This window comes from Dermacentor andersoni, chromosome 4, assembly GCF_023375885.2.
Source record: "Dermacentor andersoni chromosome 4, qqDerAnde1_hic_scaffold, whole genome shotgun sequence".
Taxonomy (NCBI): domain Eukaryota; kingdom Metazoa; phylum Arthropoda; class Arachnida; order Ixodida; family Ixodidae; genus Dermacentor; species Dermacentor andersoni.
In genome coordinates this window covers 183,494,420-183,513,176 of record NC_092817.1, presented here as the reverse complement: position 1 = coordinate 183,513,176, position 18,757 = coordinate 183,494,420, and the positions used below count along the sequence as shown (strand labels likewise).

At 45.9% G+C, this 18,757-nt stretch overlaps 1 protein-coding gene across 1 annotated transcript in view; it reads right to left on the bottom strand.

Annotated features, from left to right (window-relative positions):
- msk (importin-7 msk) overlaps positions 1-18,757 on the bottom strand; it is a 73,406-nt gene that overhangs the window by 23,243 nt on the left and 31,406 nt on the right. The window contains exons 10-15 of the mRNA XM_050177896.3: positions 16,169-16,329; positions 12,072-12,390; positions 10,655-10,752; positions 7,952-8,044; positions 6,287-6,370; positions 3,531-3,667 (exon numbers count right to left, since the gene is read on the bottom strand). Coding sequence (XP_050033853.1) covers positions 3,531-3,667; positions 6,287-6,370; positions 7,952-8,044; positions 10,655-10,752; positions 12,072-12,390; positions 16,169-16,329 — 892 coding nt within the window. The remainder of the gene's footprint in view (positions 1-3,530; positions 3,668-6,286; positions 6,371-7,951; positions 8,045-10,654; positions 10,753-12,071; positions 12,391-16,168; positions 16,330-18,757) is intronic.

Sequence of the window (18,757 nt, the reverse complement as noted above, 5' to 3'; positions counted from 1 at the left end):
TCTACCTACTTTACCGATAGGTGACACTGGTATCTTGGAGGTTTCTCTCATTAGGCATGGGCGCGTTCGAAATGAGCAGCGATCTCCCAAACTCTTTAAGGTTATCCACATTACTCTGTTGACGAAGTGGCCTGAGCCTAAGCGAAGACTAAGGCTAAGCTGTTTACACGGTCATTTGCTACGAAGGAAGTGAACTCTACAAAAACAAAGCGAAATTCAGTTTGAAGCGGGCAGCCGGCACCACCACCAAGTTTTACTCAAGTAACGTAAACCATGCAAAGACAACAACTTTAAACCTGAGAAGTAATGTGTGTGCGCAAAACGGTATGGGTCGTTTAGTGTTCTGCTTATGCACATTTCGATCCCGCTAAGGCCGCTACTACGCTAAACACTAGACTAAACTACAACTGTTTAATGTTTGGTCCAAAATAGCACTCCGTGGCAGCGCCACTATCACTGACCGACGCATGCGGTGCCCTTCGAGCTGTCGGCAATGCGGTTCTGTAGCCTCAAGCAAGGCTTGCCAAAGTTGGCTGATGGAATTTTTACAGTAAAGTTTCGTGGTACGTTGCATTCCTTACCTGTGTTTTCTTATTTTGCCATAAAATTTTTGTGAAAGCAAATTTTCTCGCTTTCCTTGCTAATTTCATTACTGTAAGGTTCAACTGTAGTGTGAAATAATTCTAAAGCAAATAGAATAGTTGCGGGACTTGCATAAAACTCTGACCAGAAGTCGACCAATTGAACAAGATAAAGAAGTCCTTTACTTGCTAAAGAAACAGGTTCATCTCTGGAATCAGTTTATTTTCAAAGTGCTATTATTCAGATATTTTCATGCAAAAAAGCAAATATTTTTTATAGCACCAGCAGTACAGCAAATTTCTTTTCCCACTTTTGGTCAGTATTGCGGTTCAGACTATTTGATTTTTCGCGATGGTCGGAGCTGCAGGAGCCACTATACTGGTCAGCTACGAATTACTGGCACAGCCACGCTGGCTAGGCTGTTACGCCCAACCAACATCGCTTTGCAGGGTGTTGGTGACCAAAGGTCTATTCGCCGCGGCCATATGGCTCTCGCAAAGCCGAGAAACCATCTGGCCAATGAGAGAGCACCAGAGATGACCTAAGTGGCTTTCTTCATGGCCACCATTTTCCCAACGTGCACACAGATCACGTCTAAAAAAATGAAGCGAGGCACCATATGGCGTCCACAACTTCGGCCGCCGTTATGCAATGGTTCAATAGAGAAAGTGGCAGTTCCGCATGAATGCTTGAATAGCTGAGCAGGCCCAAAAGTTCCAAAAGCAACTGCAAACGAATTCTTTGGCTTGTCTTGGCTGTGAGCTGTGTCAATGGCAATGCTCAGACTTGCCCACCGGTCTCCAATTTTCGACTGTACATATTTTCGTATTTATGTCAGTTTATCCCATATACTAGAATTGTGAATACTAATATTCGAACCGAAGTAAATATAGAATTCACTTCGGTTCGCACACACTCACAATATATTACAATATCTGCACAAGCCTACAAAACAAACAATATTATTCTCTCCTGTGACAGTAGTCAAAGTCATTTGTACAACTGCATGACGAGGAAATCTCTCCTGCCACATCTGTGCTCATTGCAGTGCTCTCTGTCGTGGGCGCTCCACACAGTGTGCCTGTCAAAGGGATTCTGCTTTGATACCAGCGAAAGCTCCACAAAAAAACACAGCCTGTTACACACAATGAGGCCCCGCCTTCTGCTGCATTCTAAACCCAGTTCACACCTCCTTATTATCAAGAAGCAAGGAGTGATGCGTGAAGATGCACGAGCACTGCCATCACATCAGTGCCAGGAAAGAAAGATGCTCCGATGGTATGCTTTTTCTCTGAGGGCTGGGTGAATACATCGGCGACATTAAAACTTGGCAAAGATTGCTGATCAATACAGAAGACAGCAAAGCAGAATTGTGTCAACACAGTCGTCTGCACTCTTTAACTGCACTGCGGCTCTTTGCTTAATATATGCAGCTTGTCTATATTACAATCAACTTCTAATTCCACTCCATTTAATTAAAGTTCTCGGTTAATTCGATCCTGACTGAAGGTCCAGGCCAGTTACTATGCCTTTACATTGGCCCAAACGTTAGTTATTTTGACCTTAAAATTGGTCTTTGCCAGATACTTGACCAGTCTGCACGCAACGCACCTGACCCCTATGGTAACCCCAAAAGTGGCTCTTTTAGTGAAAGCATCAGTCTCAGCAGACCTTAGCAGACAGTGAAAGTGTTGAAAACACGTCTTCTGTCGAACACACCAAGTATTTCTTGCGACCCCATCAGATTCATATTGAGATTATACTGTATTTTTGGCTTGCCCTAGGAGCATTTTCAAGCAATAATGTTAGCTTACAATGTCTGAACACGGTTAGCTTACAATGTCTGATCATGGTATTTACCCTAATTCTAATGCACGCATAAAAAAAATTATTTCACCGGAATTTACCTTCACGGTGCAATCGGATATAAAAATACAACTGCCTTTGCGGCGGTCGTATGCTTTACCGCATAACAAAGGTCTATTGCGGCGAAGCTGACTTTAGGAAATGAGCCGCCATTGCACAACACGTATTAGACCCTTGTCCGTTTTTGCTTAAAAAAAACAGGTGCACATTATAGATTTATAGTATTTTTGAGAGCTTTAATGCTATGTTGTGGGGATGCGCAACTCTCACGTGTTCCCTGATATGCTGTTTTCCCTGCATGTCTGATGTCTCCTATGATCTGGCTTCTCCGTGTAGCTTAGTACCGGCAGCAGTCGGTGTGGCTGCAGCACATTACGAGATGGCACGAGTGTTGCGCTGCTAACGCCACCCAACGGCAGGGTTAGTGGGGGGCAAGAGGGAGTCGGCTCTTCCTCTCTGGCTCGGGGTTGGCAAGCAGCACGGACGTTCTGCGCAAGTGCTGATCCGTGCTTCTGCGAAACCATCTCAGGTGGCCTAGGAGCGGGACAGCGGAATGAACGAACACGAGCATTCGAACACGTCACGTTTCACCTGATCGTACACGCAAACGACCAGGCACTGATGTCCAGCATGGGGCGAACATACTTGCTCGATATCCGGTCGCGGTGAGTTGAACTTCCTCGATTTGTCATGCGCACATCAGCATGTTCTGTCGGTAATAATTCAGCTGGCTATAGATCGGTGTATAGAAGGTGTAATAAATACCCTTGCGAGTGTCTGCACTACTGGATGTCGTTCCTTTGTCCCAAGAGCACGACTGAGACCTCCACAATCTCTACTTTAGTTTTCTACTTTGAACACATAGAAAGTAGGCGCACATTCGTTTAGGGGCTTTTTAGTATTGAGCAAATACTGCCAAATGAATAAGCAGTGTGTTCCGGCATTTTTTTTTTTCTTTCTGCATTTTGTTGAATTCGACCCACCAAATAATTCGATCACTTTCGTCGATCCCGTCAGGGTCAAATTAACGTTAAGTCACCTGCACGTGACTGCAATGGACAAAAAGGCCAAGCTGCACTCACCCCATGAAGTACTCAATGTTGCCTAGCCACATCTTGACAAAGTGGTCCAGTAAGTTCTCCTGCGTGTCTGGCCTCTGGATTTTGCTTAGTGTCTCAAAGAGCAGTACTGGGTTGTAGTAGAGAGCTGCTATGACAACCTGCAACGTCACAAGTCAGGCGCCATAGTCAATAGAGCCTCGTGCATTTTCACCAAGCTGAATCAACACAATAGACCAACACAGTGCAAATTATGCTGCCATATTCAGCTTTTTATCAAAGCTGGGAGAGCAGTTATTACAGCAGTCTACCATGTACTACTTACAGACACCCATAAAAATGATTCAGCAGAACTTTGTCAAGCAAGACAACAGGTACGCTTCACGACTATACACAATGCAGACAACAAATTTATCGCACCATTCTAATTTAAGCTTCCTAGTTTAGACCTCAATATAAGTTGCAATATTACCTGTAAACATAATCAAACCTCAACTTTAATTAAATTGAGGTTCATAAATATATCAGAGTTTAAGCTCCCGGTGGCTAAAATAGCACCAAAAACCATTTACAACTACCGTAGAATCTCAATGATACTGATCTCGGGATGGCACATCAATTCGTGTCACCCAAAATGGTTTTTAAAAAATTGAGAAGTTAAGGAGGGACATGGCAATGAAATGCCCCTTCAAAATTTCCATTCCAATCTCTAAATTTATTTTTCCCTGCAATCCTAAATCTCATGACAAAATATTTGGGAGAATATACAGGAGAATTTGAGGATATAGCATTCTTTAGTGTAACATCTTCAAAATCGAGAAGAGAATCGTGCGGTGCTATCACACTACTGATTACACGAGCATGGCTTTCTGTTGACGCAGCGCCACCCCATCTTGGTATCGCCGTAAACATGAGAGATAGACTTCAACAGTTGCAGCTTTGTATTTCTCCATGCAGAAATAAAAGCAACAAAAGCAAGCGCAAAAAGAGGAAACTAGCATAAAGGTTCGTTACCGTAGTCACATGGTGCTCAGGGAGTGCACCTATCGGCTGATGCAAATTTCAATTATTGGCATGCCTGTTTTACGCACATTTTGGCAGCAGCGAGCTATGCACTTCATGCGCCCCAGGCGAACATTTCACAATCTGCCTGGTTATCTAGAGTTTCTTTGCCCTAGCTGTTGCTCGATGGTGATAAGGATATGATTTGCATGAGGCAAGGGAATCTGTTGACTTTTCCTTGAGGAAACAAAGCTACTTCGTAGTGTGCGATCTGACAGGTGCAAAGCGTCGAAGTCAACGGAAGGCCTGGTATACAGACAAGGCTACCGATAGAAGCAAATACCGCCGATCTCGCTGACACTTCAAGACTAGGTTGCATGTGATTGCTGGCTCCTAATAAAGTTACAAGGTGTTTGAAAATGGCCGACAAGTTGCATGATACTGTATAAAGCAAAAGTTAGATTTGTATCATCTCGAAATTTGTATCAGGTGTGATCGCATCACCGGAATTCTATGCTGCAGCGCAAGTTTAAAAGGATGGACAACTGCTCAGAACATGAATCGAGGTGACCCCGCTGATGGAAAGATTGCCTACTGTAGTGGCTAAAACGAGCCATAGTTTTTTCATTAAACATGGATTAATATTTTTTATTTATCACTAAAAGTCGCAAAAAATTACCTTTGGCGTACCACACAGTAAAAACATGAAGCTGCATAAGAGGTCCACCACGTGACCTTCTACTAGTGGGCGCGGTTCCTGGTCTTTCTATTAGTATTGAAATGCAGTATAGTTCTTGCTATAACTTTATTTTTTACTTATATGCAGACAAGCCTTCGTTTGTAGTGAGCAGAGAAGTGTCACTGCCTTCGCCTCCGTTTTCGACGAGTTGGCTTAGCTTGTCTATCAACAGAACAATGACGGGGGCCAGCCAGCCATGACATAGGCGTGTACTTGGGAAGAAACGCGATACAGAAATGTCTTTAGAACAACACGAACTGATTGCACCAGCTTTTTATTTTCAAAAGTGGTTGAAAAGCTCAAAATGTAGGTGGTTAACCACAGTCACACTCTCTCCTATAAAAGAAGAACGATGGGCGGCTTTCCCAATTTGCGAGGCAGGCTATTGACATCGGTCTCACTTCTCAGCATTGCTGGAGAAGGGACTTATTTTTTTAGAGGCTGCTCAGATCGAAAAATTCTGCTTACTAAATATTCACGTGCTTTTGGAAGTAACCACTGCAGATGAAAACACTACCGAGGGTGAGCTTTGCACTGTGCCATAAAAAAACTAGGTCCTTAATAATCGGTTGTCAGTCCCTTTAACAAAAACAAGTAACCTAGGCAATTTAGCAACTGAATGACGCAGTCACTGTTTAGCACATTAGCAAAATATAGTGAAATATTTGTAAAAGAGAAAAGAAGCAATGCAGGCTGTGTGACCATGCTATGGCAAGTTAAAGAATACTAAACCTGCACCACAAGCCTAGTTTTTAAACATCTGTCATCAGATGGCACCATGAATCAGCAGCAGACAGTCTTGCAACAGCCATTGTTTGTATGACTACCTGCGATACTTTAGTGATGCACATAGAGCACTCGTTCTTGCCCTTCTCACACAATGTTTGTAAGGCTGCTGTGGCAAAATTTATTGCTCCGGTACACTCTGGTAGTAATATGCGAGGCTGAAATGCTTGCCTCAGCTACTTGTGCCAAAAACAGACGAAAAGAGCCCCCGGTAAAAAAAGAAACCAAGAAAGTGCTTCGATGTAATGCTCACCTGCTGGCACATAACCTGCAGACCAATGGCCGAGCCAGCCTCGGCTAGCGTCCTGATTGCAAGCTCCACAAAAGAGGGTATGCACTGCAGACACAAGGAGGAGGGGGAGGGGGGTAGAGAAAGGGGCATCAACCACAAAGCAAGAACAGTCACAGCAATGCCGCTTTTAGCCCAGTTCATGTTATAAATTACCTTTAATAGAGCATTTCTCCACATTACATGCAGAATGAAAGCTTGTAGCCCGATATTACAGCCTACTTTACACAGGGTTTGACGTAAAGTAATGAGACTGCCTGCCGCACAAGCACTGCAGTCGCAAATAGCGCACTCCCCAGAGGAAGGATTTGTGGTGGGGGTTCTAAGCTATGTAACGCACCGGGTCGCAGTCGCATCCGAGCTCTGATGGAGTGAGAATTTGAAGAGGCGCAAAAGCTGTTTTCGAGTTTTTGTCGGGGCAGAAAACGTAAAAAATGGAGCATTCGCTGGAGCAGTGGTATGAGACTAAATTCTGTTTTCGCCTGGGCAAAACCGCTTCCGAGACACTTGCCCTGGTTAAGGAGGCATACAAAGACGATGCCCTGTCAAGGGCCGAGCTCTTCCGGTGGTTCAGTGAGGTCAAGAACGGACGGGAGACCGTTGAAGACGTAAAGTGATCTGTATGGCCTTCAACAAAGGTTGGGACAAAAATGTGGTCAAAGTAAAAAAATCTCCTGCACTCCGACCGTCGTTTCAGTATCAGCTTAATCACCAAAGACCTCAACATGTGTAAAATTAAGGTTCACAAAATTATATCTGAAAATTTGAACATGCGGAAGGTTTGTTCAAAATCTGTGCCAAAAGTGTTGTGTGATGAACAAAAACAACGAGTTGATGTTTCCTGCAAGATGTTGGGGCAGTTAGAAAGTGAACGGGACCTTTTAGACGGCATAATAACAGGTACCGAATGTTGGCTATTCGACCAGTACGACCCTGAAACTAAGCGCCATAGTTTGTAGTGGCACACCACGAAACTCTCACGCCCCAAGAATGCTTGAATGTCGAAGTCCAAGGTAAAGAAAATGTTCACTGTCTTTTTGACAAGCATAGGGTTGTCCACAATGAATTTGACAAACACTCAATGCCGTGTTCCTCAAAATATTCCATGAGCAACTTCACAGAGCCATCAAACGAAAATAACAGGAAGTTGCCGATCGCTGGAAGCTCCACCACAACAATGCTCCAACCCACACTGCCTTTTGTGACCGCCTACCTGGCCCGGATAGGGGTTGCAAACTTGCCACAGCCACCGTACATCCCCAATGTGAGCCTGGCAGACTTTTTCCTTTTCCGAAAGCTCAAGAGAAGCCTGAAAAGTCACCGTTCTGATGATGATGTTCCCACCATCCAACAGGCTGTCACAGAAGCTCTGAAACAGGTTACGGCAGCCGACTTCCAGCGAGCCTTTGCAGCATGGGAATCGCATTGGCAGCGGTACATCGAAGCCCAAGGAGACTATTTCGAAAAAATTTAATAATATGTACTGATCGGATCAATTAATTCTTTCTACCAGACCAAGTCTCATTACTTTACAGACAAACCCCATAAATGCAATAAAGCATGACAATCGGTTACCGAGGCGAGACTAAAAACCAACCATGCCTCAAAAACGACACGCAGTCAACTCACCTGATCAATCTGGCCCTTGCACTGCAGAATGATCACCTCGAGAAGCTTGAGCGCATGAAACTTGGGGTCTTCACCAGAGTCACCCTCCAAAACCTACACAATGTGCAAGGCACCGGTCGACAGTTACCATGGCCAGCAAACAGCACATTTCATACTTGCACCCCCCCTCCAGCTTTTAAAAGTAACAGATGAGCTGCATTATTCTAAAACAAGCATTCTACACAAGTGTTTTCACATTTAATTTTTTCTTAGTTGTTTACTGATAACTTAGTTTACTTTGACACTGGCTAGTCCACCTGAAGCGGGGCTCATGGCGAGCACAAAGCATTAGTACTGCCGCTCAACCATGCCCTGGCCCAAATTTATTTGCATTGAAAAGTAACCCTTCCCAAGCCAAACAACTTGCCATCGTGTACCAATCCTTTTCAGTGCCTTCAGACTGCATTTTGCTTGTGCCTTACATTATCACTGATTTTTCTCCTTGTACGTGCATCCTTCTACGTAAACATGAACTTACTCGACTGCAACACAGCCAGCTAACCATAAGGCCTCAACTGTGTCTTACATGCTCAAACTGACCCAAGAAAAAAAAAATTTGATGCTTTCAATTCCTCATAAGTTTGTAGGCAGTTTCACCACACTGCGGTGATGCAGACGGATGTGCAAGAGCTTGCAGCCATCCACTGCTCCCTGCCCGAAGTATTTCTGTTCCACCGCTTTCTTACGGCCCGACACAATTTAAGTGGGTGCAGGGCCGCCTCTGGCAGTGGGCTTCCCTACATGGCACGGTAAACTGAAGGCACACTGACCACTGCAAAGTAAGAACACCACTCTTCAAGCATGCTAAAAGAAGCAGCCAACGGACATTCACCATCGCACACCGGAATCTTGGAGCATGCTCGCATAGCTGTTTACACAGAAGCCGTTCACGAGAATGCAGACTGGCTAATTAATGTAACGAAGTTCATACTAGTGAAGGTGCTAGCCAAAGACAAACCATTACGTGTGATAAGCTTCATGAACCCAGACAACGGATATCGCCCACTAATTGAAGAGTCAATTTTCGTTAGTCCCAACATCAGGTAATTTGAATTTTATTCTATATGAGGTCATGCTCATTACAAATCCTTAAGTATGTAAAAAAGAAGTATTACCACATTTGCTCACATAATAATCGCACTTCCTTGTAAAAAAAAAAATTGACGTAAATTCAGGGGTGCGATCATTACGCAGGCAAAATTTTTCGCAAAAAGAAGATTCTTTTTTCATCCCGCATTTGTTGCACTATGACAAGAGGTCAACAAACAGGCAGCTGTGATAGTTCGGGATACCAAAACAAAAATGGCGGCCAGTGGAGCAAGCTGAATGCGCCGAACCCAAGGTTTTTGCCTTCTTGCGAGTACATTACGTGCATTGAAACGGTTCCTTCTGTATCAGTAATGAATAATGTTAATATTGGCAAGTTTGTGGCAATAACATAGCCATGTCCACTTTGAGCGGACAGAAACAGAGATAGGCACGCTTAGCTGCCAGTGACATAGAAGCACATGGCAGGCGTGCTGCGAAAACTGCAGGATTTGTCTTCCCTACTATCTTAATACGGCAAGTTTCCGCTAAGAGTGGGCGAATATTTTAGCTGTGTTACAAGCGTCGGCGTATGAATAGGGCACACTTTTAACATATCAGTGTAAATGTGGCTACTATCGTTGCCACTCTCGATTTGTTGCATGCCCATGAGTGCAGACGAGAAGGAATTGAAAGGCGCCTTTTTTGTTGTTGCTGACCACAACCATTATAAAGCCTGCAAATAATAAAGCTAAGGCAAGTTTGGTTGTAGCTTTTTTTTTTTTTCGTGGAAGTGTGGTAAGTGATGAAAGGAACGAAATGGGGCATCTGCTTAAGAATGTTTGGTGCGTGCAGACCGCTCGAAGAGTTGCTTGCTTAGCATTCGACAACAATCGACAGATGGTAAGCGCGATCATCATTAGCTAGACTTGGCACACGACATATCGCTTCGGCAAGTTCAGGGTGCAATCATTACACTGGAAAGAAGAAAAAATAGAAGTTTGACAACAATTCAGGTGTGTGATCATTACACAAGTAGATACGGTATACAGGAGCCAATAGATTTTTCATACTTCAAAATTTGAGACTTGATGGATATTCCAGACTTCATAAACACACCGTCAGGGTTCCCATAGAGCTAATGCATTCTTGCGACCGATTTCTCAGATGAATTTACGCCCCAAAGGCCCCCGCCTTGAGGCAGCAATGTTGGATTTTCCACTGGCTTGACTAGGCCTATGTCATTCGGGCAGGCCGTTCGAAGCTTGGAGGCTTCGAGTGGCCTGCTCTACAGCCTCCAAGATTGGGAGGCGCACGCTATCATTAGAGCGCACTCCATCCTCCCGTCTCAGAGGCCATGCTCACTCTTCCCTAACTGACGATATGAGCAAACTAAGAAAAAAAGAATTAAATGTGGAAACCTGCAGCCATATAAGACGATTTCCATAGAACATGACCGCATGGAAAGAAATTAACAAAAGATTAATCATTTAATTTTGATTTGAAATGAAGTAGAAGAGGAGACGGAAGTGATTAAAGAAGTAATTTTTAACGAAACCACCGAGAAATGCAAAAGCATACCAGAACGCTTCAATCGAAGCTCACTAAACTGTGGTGTGAGTGAGTGAAGTCACTTACTGCTTTGCACATGTTGTACATTGCCAGCAGGTGGTTCTCGTTGCTGACAAATGCAGGCGTGTCAACCGTGACAAAGTTGTGCAACGCTGGCATCATGTCTGCAAGAGGGAACAGGTGAACTTGGTCAGACAGGTGAATCTGCGTTTTGAAGGAGTGGCTGCCCCTGTAGGCAACTGTACAGTTGCAGCTGTGGCAGCAGGGATGATGCTTCTCTGCATTGCAGGTATCTAACCACCATCACATACGTTTGCTCACTAGCAATCAGATTGACATGCATGGAGTAGCCATGTAAAGCGGGAGTGTGCAAATACAGTCAAACCTCTATATAACAAACCTCAATTTAACGAAAGTCACGGTGTGATAAACTATTCTCATTTCCAATGGTAGCTTTATTGAAAACTGCATTTTTCTTTCACAATATAACAAAGTAATTTCGTGACACGATTTCGATTTACCCAAGCTTTACCCATTTCAAGCATGTAATTGGAGCTAGTATGGCTAGTAGTATGGCTAGTAAATCTAGCGAAAAACTATAAATATGTGGGCTGAGGCAAAAGTTATTTCAAGCGTCCTTCCACATGAAAAGTTTAAAAGTGGCAAAAACACCGTCAAAGCATGTGCGCCGGGATGCGGCAGCCAGAAAACATGGCTGCGCCGTTTGTTGCATTCGTAAACAATTTGCAGAAGCTGCAGGCTGCTGCATTGGGAGAAACATGCTGACTGAAAAATAGAGCTGACGATTCCTTCTGCGCAAGGGGGACAGGGAGGGAGTGGATGCACAGTAACGTTATCAAGCATGCGTGAAGGGGGTGGGGGGCACCAAAGCACGCCTATGTGCCCTCTACTCCTAGCGCTCGCATCTCCTCCTTGCACGTGACCATAGGCAGGCCATGTTTCATATCTCAGAAGTAATCTTTCTGTGGCAAGAAGAAAGGGTGAGCCTAGACGGTTGGTGCCTTGATGCACATTGGTTTCCCGCATGTCTAATGTTGGCGGTTGCATAATCTAAAGTTTCCGAGGCAAATATGCAACACGCACGTGTAAAGCTAACGTAAACACCCCCCACATTGGGTAGACGCAGCAGATGCACATAAGCAGGGTTTCAATGGCGTTTAAGCACGTGTGCTGTGTCGTCCACTGTGCTGCTGCTTCACACTTAGACGTCTGCACCGAGTCTGTACTGCCAGTAAGGAAGGTGCAGCAAAATGAACGAGCCCTGCGCCTTTTGAAACAAATGGCATGATTCAGAGAGCACCATTGATGCACCGCCGAGACGAATGGCGGGTGCAGCACCTCGTGAACAGTTCAGAGGGTGATCAAATGGACCTACAGATGCCCCAGACCCTTCCCCACAAACAGGCCGTCGCTTGATTCGCGCAGGCCAGCTGACAAATGGTCACAAGAAAGGTGGACACACCAGTGAAGAAGTCGAAGGCATCCTTCTGGAAAGCGTGGTACAGGGCCTCAAAGGCTTTCCACATGTCGGCCGAGAGGGGGCCCCTGCAGGAGAGGGAGAAGAGAAGGGAGAGGGCCTCCTCGTAGAACTCCAGCAGGGATTGGCCCAGCACCTGCCCCACCAGCAGCTGCAGCAGGGTGGGCTCCAGCAGCGCTACGAGCGCACGCTGCTCCTCTAGCACCGTCACCAGGGTGTCCAGCGTGTTGAGCACACCCATGGCCACCATGGCCTTCTCGTCACCGTCACCACCTGTCTCCACCACCTGGGTGAAGGTGGCCGCCTGCACAACAAGGGGGAACAGGAAGGAGCAATGTGGTCAGCAAGTGACGACGGCCCAATCATCACCATCATCAGCCAAATTAAGCACAAGACAAAGGTGACTTTTCCCATTTATTACCCGCTGCGTTGTGCTCTATAGCAAGAGTTTGTGAATTTGATACCCAGCCACCTGGCCATTGCTTTATGCAAAAAAGGTGTGTAAAGCAACATGATGATAAGCTTTTCCATTAATTTGTAAAATAAAGGCACTTTTCTGGTTTCTTCTTTTTTTTTTTTTTCAGATGCTCTGTTATTTGAAGATTCAAGAGATCCCTGCGAAGTCAAAATAATCCATCAGTGACTATATTTCGATCAGTCACTACAGTGAAACCTTGTTACTACGAACACCACATTAATAAACTTTTCAGATTACCAACCTTTTCAAATCCCCTGCTAACCACCTGCTAACTGCATTTGATTTCAATGTGAAAATATTTCATTACTACAAAATTCCAAATCCCAAACTGTCCAGAATAATGGTCGTTATTCAGTTTCTGTCTTCTGTTAACAATGCCTCAGTACTACAAATTAATATTCCAAAATCTGGTGATTCTTGGATTTCCAAGTGCCCTTCCCAGCAGCCAGAACAGTAGGTTAGCAGACGACAGGGTCCAGAAAGCAGACGCCACAGCGTATGGGTTCAGAAAACTCGAGATGGGGCTGGAGGACAAAAACACGGCAGGGCGGGAGGGGACTTGTTTTTCTATGGAGGAGGCGACAATGCGTCATGTTTTGCGTGGCGCATGCTCCGCCCAAAAAAGTGTTGCCTAGCAACGAAGGTGCATCTCTTCCTTCTTTCGTCCCTCTTTCTTTGCATGCCTCTTCTTTCCTTCACGCTTATTTCTGCAGCCGCACCAGCTACGCACATGGAGAAATGTAACGTTAGTGCTCACAGGGACACCAGACGTTTGCACTTTCCAGATGGTGTTGCTTACAGGGCTTGCACTTTGAAACAGTTCAGATGTCCGCCTCGAGCGAGACAGTAGCAGTGTCCACAGCAAAGAATGTCAAAAACAAACAAACAATAAGAAAAACATTGCGCTTTGGGGGAGGTGACATGGAGTTTCCTCTTTGTCGGTGGTTTTCCTGGCATCAGTATCTTATTTGCGTGTGGCACTCTTACTATACAGTGTTTTGGTGGTGCATGGCAGCTTACCGTATTTACTCGAATCTAGACTGACCCCGATTCTAAGCCGACCCCCTAAAGTCCGAAGCCAACAACAACAACAAAAATATATATTGTGGGAGATACGGGGTTCTCCTCCGTACTCTTGGGACAAAGGAACGACAACACAGTAGTGCAAACAATCACAAGGGCATTTATTGCACCTTTCATAGATCAATGCCAGCTAGCCGAGTTGCTATCCACAAAACATGCCGATGGGCGCGCGACAAATCTAGAAGTCCGACTTACCGCGACCGCATGGCGAGCGAATATGTTCGCCCCATGCTGGATCCCAACGCCTGGTCATTCGCGTGTACGGTCACGCGGACGGTGGCGCGTTCCAAGGCGGCCACGTGAGGCGGTCTCGCAGAAGCATGGGTCAGCGGCGCGCGGGACGTCCACGCTGTCCCCCGACCCGCCGGGAAAGAGCCAAGAGCCTTTCTTTCCCGCGCCTAAGTAACCCCGCCGCAGCGCAACACTAGCGCCATCTCTCGCACTGCGCTTCAACCACTCCGACCGCCGCGGGCGCCAGGCCCCGCGGCGGGCGAAGCCGCCCTGCAGGAGACGAGCTATGCGGGAAAACTAGATCTCAGGGGAAGCGTGAGAGTCACGCATCCCCACAATATATATTACCTCGAATGTAGGCCGAACAAAAAAAGCGAGGACAGCGTTCACAAAATGCAAACAGCATTTATTGAATCTGAACGTGCAGAGCTCATTCAACATTGTCATCGCTGTGTTCCTTGTCACTGTCACCTCCAAACAGTGCACTATCTTCGGTACTGTCAAGCGCATTAGATATGCTGCACTTATTAAAGGCGCGCACGATCAAAGTACCTGGGATGTCGTCCCACGCTGCAGCTACCCAGCCTGCCAGCTGCGATTGCGATGCACGTTTGATGCGGCCCGTTGCCGTTAGCCTGTGGTCTTCGTGAGTCAACCAGTCTGTGTAATATTTCTGCAGACGATCCTTGAAAGGTTTGTTGATGCAGACATCAAGTGGCTGCAACTGGCTCGTCATGCCGCCTGGTACGACAGCGAGGTATATGTTCGCTTGGGCGAGCGCAGCCTTCACGTTGTCAGTCAAGTGCCCACGGTAAGAGTCGACAACAAGGAATGAGTTCTTTGTCAAAAGGGCTCCTGGACGCCGTCACCACACAATCTTAACCCACTCTTCCACCATCGCACCCATCCGTTCTCATTTGCCCGCACAATGCTATTTCTTGGGAAAGTTTCTTGAGCAGGCAGCGTCTTCCTCTTAAATATCATATAAGGAGGGAGTTTATGTCCATCAGCTGTGCAGCACAGCATCACAGTTGCGTGCTGCTTCTCATAGCCTGCAGAGCGCACCTTCACATCCACGGCACCCTTTTCATTCACGGTGTACGCTACTAGCACATCAAAATACACAACCGTCTGGTCGGCATTGCCGATTTGCCCAAGGTTGTAGCCTGCCGCTTCTCTCTTTCGCAGCACGTAGTGCTGAAAAGCTATCAGCTTTTCTTCGAAATCACTTGACAGCTTTTGGGTGATTAAGTGCGACGTCGGAGGCTGAAGCCGAAGTGCTTCATGAATTTCTGAAGCCAGCCCCGGCTGGCTTTCAAATCCGTTGGCGTTAGGCCTCGCTCCCCTCGAAAATTACCTAGCTTTCGCTTGGAGCACTTCTGCTGTCACTGGAAGGGCAGCTGCTCTCTGCGTCGGAACAAAGTCGGCCAAAACTGTCTCCACTTCGTGGTGACGGCCTTTCTTTGGTCTGCTAAATGCCATTCTCGTTGCGGCGCACGCAAAAAGCTGCTGTCGTTATCCCCTCCAACGACAGACGTTTTTCTCGTCGACGCCGAAGTCCCGCCCAGCTTGAAGGTTCAACGATGCCTCTGTGGCTATCACAACTTTTCACTTGAAAACGGCACTGTAGTGGCATCTCCTGCCTGGTGCCATCGCGATAACACCACGCCGCACACCAATATGGCTGACACGACACAGGTAAAAATGGCGACCTCGCGCGTGTGTTTGGCTACTGGCATGGCTAGTAGCAGCTGCGATAATGACTTTTCTAGATAGCGCTTGCTACGCACCATATTTAGCAGTTTCAATGAAAAACTGGCAAGTTTTTTAAAATCCTCAAATCTAAGCTGACCCTAGAGTTTGGAATATGATTATTTGAAAAAAGCTATCAGCCTAGATTCGAATAAATACGGTAATCTATAGATTGTGAGCGAAGAGCCAACAGTGATGTTTAAGTGACAATTGATTGGTTGATAGGCGGAACGCTTAGTTTTGAGGCTTTCTCTATAACAACATTTCAGAAGAAACGATTTGACATGCTCCCCTGATGTTCGTTATATTGAGATTTCTTTGTACTTTAGATACATCAGACCTTTCATAACGGATTACAAGGGTCCACACTATTACAGTCCGCAGACTGCAGCTCTTATCTTGAATGTCTATCAACTGCCAAGCATATTTGGGTTAATATTCTTCCAAGATCTGTACACAACAAATTTGCCTTCCCATTGTGTCCGCAACTTAAAGCCACGCAAGAAGTCCAGCAAAAAATCACAAGGAGGATACTTGCCAAATGCTGAGTCATCTCGACAGCAATGGGTACAATGTCTTCAGCGTACATGCAGACTATCTTCTGCATGACATTTGTCAGGTCATCATTCTCTGTCTCTCGGATTATCTTCAGCAGCTCCATCGTAATCTCCTTGATCTTGGGCTTCACAGTTACTTGTGCTGCATTCAGAAAGACAGACAGAATGTAAGAGATTAATGAGAATGACACAGGGAAAGACCACCAGGCACTTTTCAATGTGGTGATGCAATACCATGAAGAATGTCAAGGGCCACCGTAAAGGAATAACAAGCATAAACTGCAACACATTCGCCAAAGACAGATTTATAAACACAGTAGAGTGTCATTCATACGTTCCGAAAAAGAGAAGAAAAAAAAGACATGAGAAAACATGTACTAACCGGGAAAACGTACGAACCGAAGTAACTAAAAAAATCGGACAGACTCAACTATTGTTGACATCTACGTAACGCGAAGCGTTGCTATGGTGGCTAGAAGGGGGCAGTGTGACGGGTGGCGTATCTGCGTCGTGCGAGGGAGAGGCGCGATGAGTGATGAAATTTCCCGGCGCTGCTAGGGGTGCTGAAGCACGCTGGTGTGCAAGGACAAGCCGCGCTGCAGCCCTTGCCAGTGTAGTGCCAGCGAGGTCTGCTGGGCAAGCGTAGGCTTGCAGACCACGCTTCTTTGCAAGTCGATCGCGACCACTTGGAAGCTGGGAAGCGTTACACATGTGCCACGGTGATTATTTTGAGGTGCGTAGTACGTGATATTGTGCTGTTCCTGTGTTATGTATTGGATAACTCATTGGGCCCTCACGGCGTCAAAAGCGAGAACATGTTTTGTATAATTTGGTGGCAAAATTTTTTGCCAACGTTGTGCTTGTGGCCTCGCAGTCCCCACAGAAGCAGCCGGATGCAATACAGACAGCGTGTTCAGTCAAAAATTTGATAGGGGAGGCCTTTTGTACACTGGAGCTCATTAAAGGGGGGCACGGGTCTTAAGGCAAAAAAATATTCGGAAAAAAATCGATTTCTTGGAAATAATATATTCGCAAAAAAATCGATTTCTTGGAAATAATATTTTCAATAGCTACAGCTACTATTCCTAGTAGCTGTAAGTACTATTCCTACAGCTACTAAGTTTCACAACTCGCGGAAGAGTCTTTTGCCCGTAATATCAACTTATAACATCACTGCGAGCTGGATTCCGCACAAGAACAACCCTTTTTATTGCATTGCGTAGCTCTTTTCCTACGCGTGCGATCGCAGCCATCTTGGTCTCATTGGAAAGAGGAGCCCTTTTTCAATTTCCTGCCAAAAGCAACTCTGCAGGCTCATCGGTGACGTTAAAATTCGGGAAGAAAGAAAAGTCCCATTCATCGACTAGCGTGTGTGACCAGAAACACGTGCTGTGGTTGGCTGCACGAGGTTCCTGTCAGCTCCATTCCGCAGGTGACGCAACAGCGCGTCTCGTAGGTTTGTGACAAATGTGCAATGATGACCAATCCACCGGGGAAGTTCGCTACGAGGCACAACTTTGGCAAAAAGAAGAAGCGATCAGCTTATAACTTTCAAAAGCGTTCCATTCCTTCGGAGAACATTGATGATCGTCCGCATCATCCGCCGCCAACCGCAAGCGATGCCGAAGTAGGCCTAGCCAACTCACCAACGAGTGAGTGTTCTGGACAGCGGCCGCGTTCGGCGTGACGCTGCAATGTTGCAGCGTGAGGATTCGCTGCAGAGGGAGATGAATGCTGAAAAAAGCTTCAAGTTCTTGCGTTAACACCAGAAACAAAGCGGAAGTTGGATTTGCTCACTCACACCGACGGCGTTGCAGCCGCACCAGTCAACACCGAGGCGGGCTTCGCTATCGTCAGTAGTACTCTGTGAACACACTGATGTCGTTTGTCAAGTGCAAGGTGTGCGGCGGTAGAGTCACAGTAGGCAAAAGCAAACGGGAATATGGCCTCGCCATAAAGATCGTTATCACATGTGCGTGCTGCAGCGATGTCACGTCGGCGTGGAGCTCAACCCGCGTGAACGGCAACCTTGCCGCACGCACGGTGCAAGCCATCGGGAATCGGCAAATGGCTCTAAACGATGTTGTTGCCACATTCGGGTGGCCGTGGTCAGAGCGACTACATTCCTGGTGGCTTTTAGCCCCTTTCACTGCAAAATACTGTAAAATTATTTCTGCACTTTTGATTAAAAGTGAATGTATTTCTCTTTCGTGTTTTCTCAAAACACCGATTTTTGACTTCTTGCTAATTGCGGCAGCGATATCCCTGCCTTCAAGGCAGGTAGGGCCATAATTTTTGTTGTGGCTTGCAGCTGAGTGTGCAAAGTACACAATGGTAGGAACAAATTTTGGAATTCATGCTTTAAAATTTTTCAATTCTGCTTTAGATCAGACAGTAGGGAACTCACATTTGGAACAGTAAATATTGAAATCCCCATCCAGATTATCCAGATTATAGGAAATCCCCATCCAGATTATTTCCCTGGAGCCTTCTGAGCCATTGGCTATGACAATTTCATGAATCCAGGAGAACAAAATGCTTTTTTCACATGGTAGCTAGTTTTTCCACTT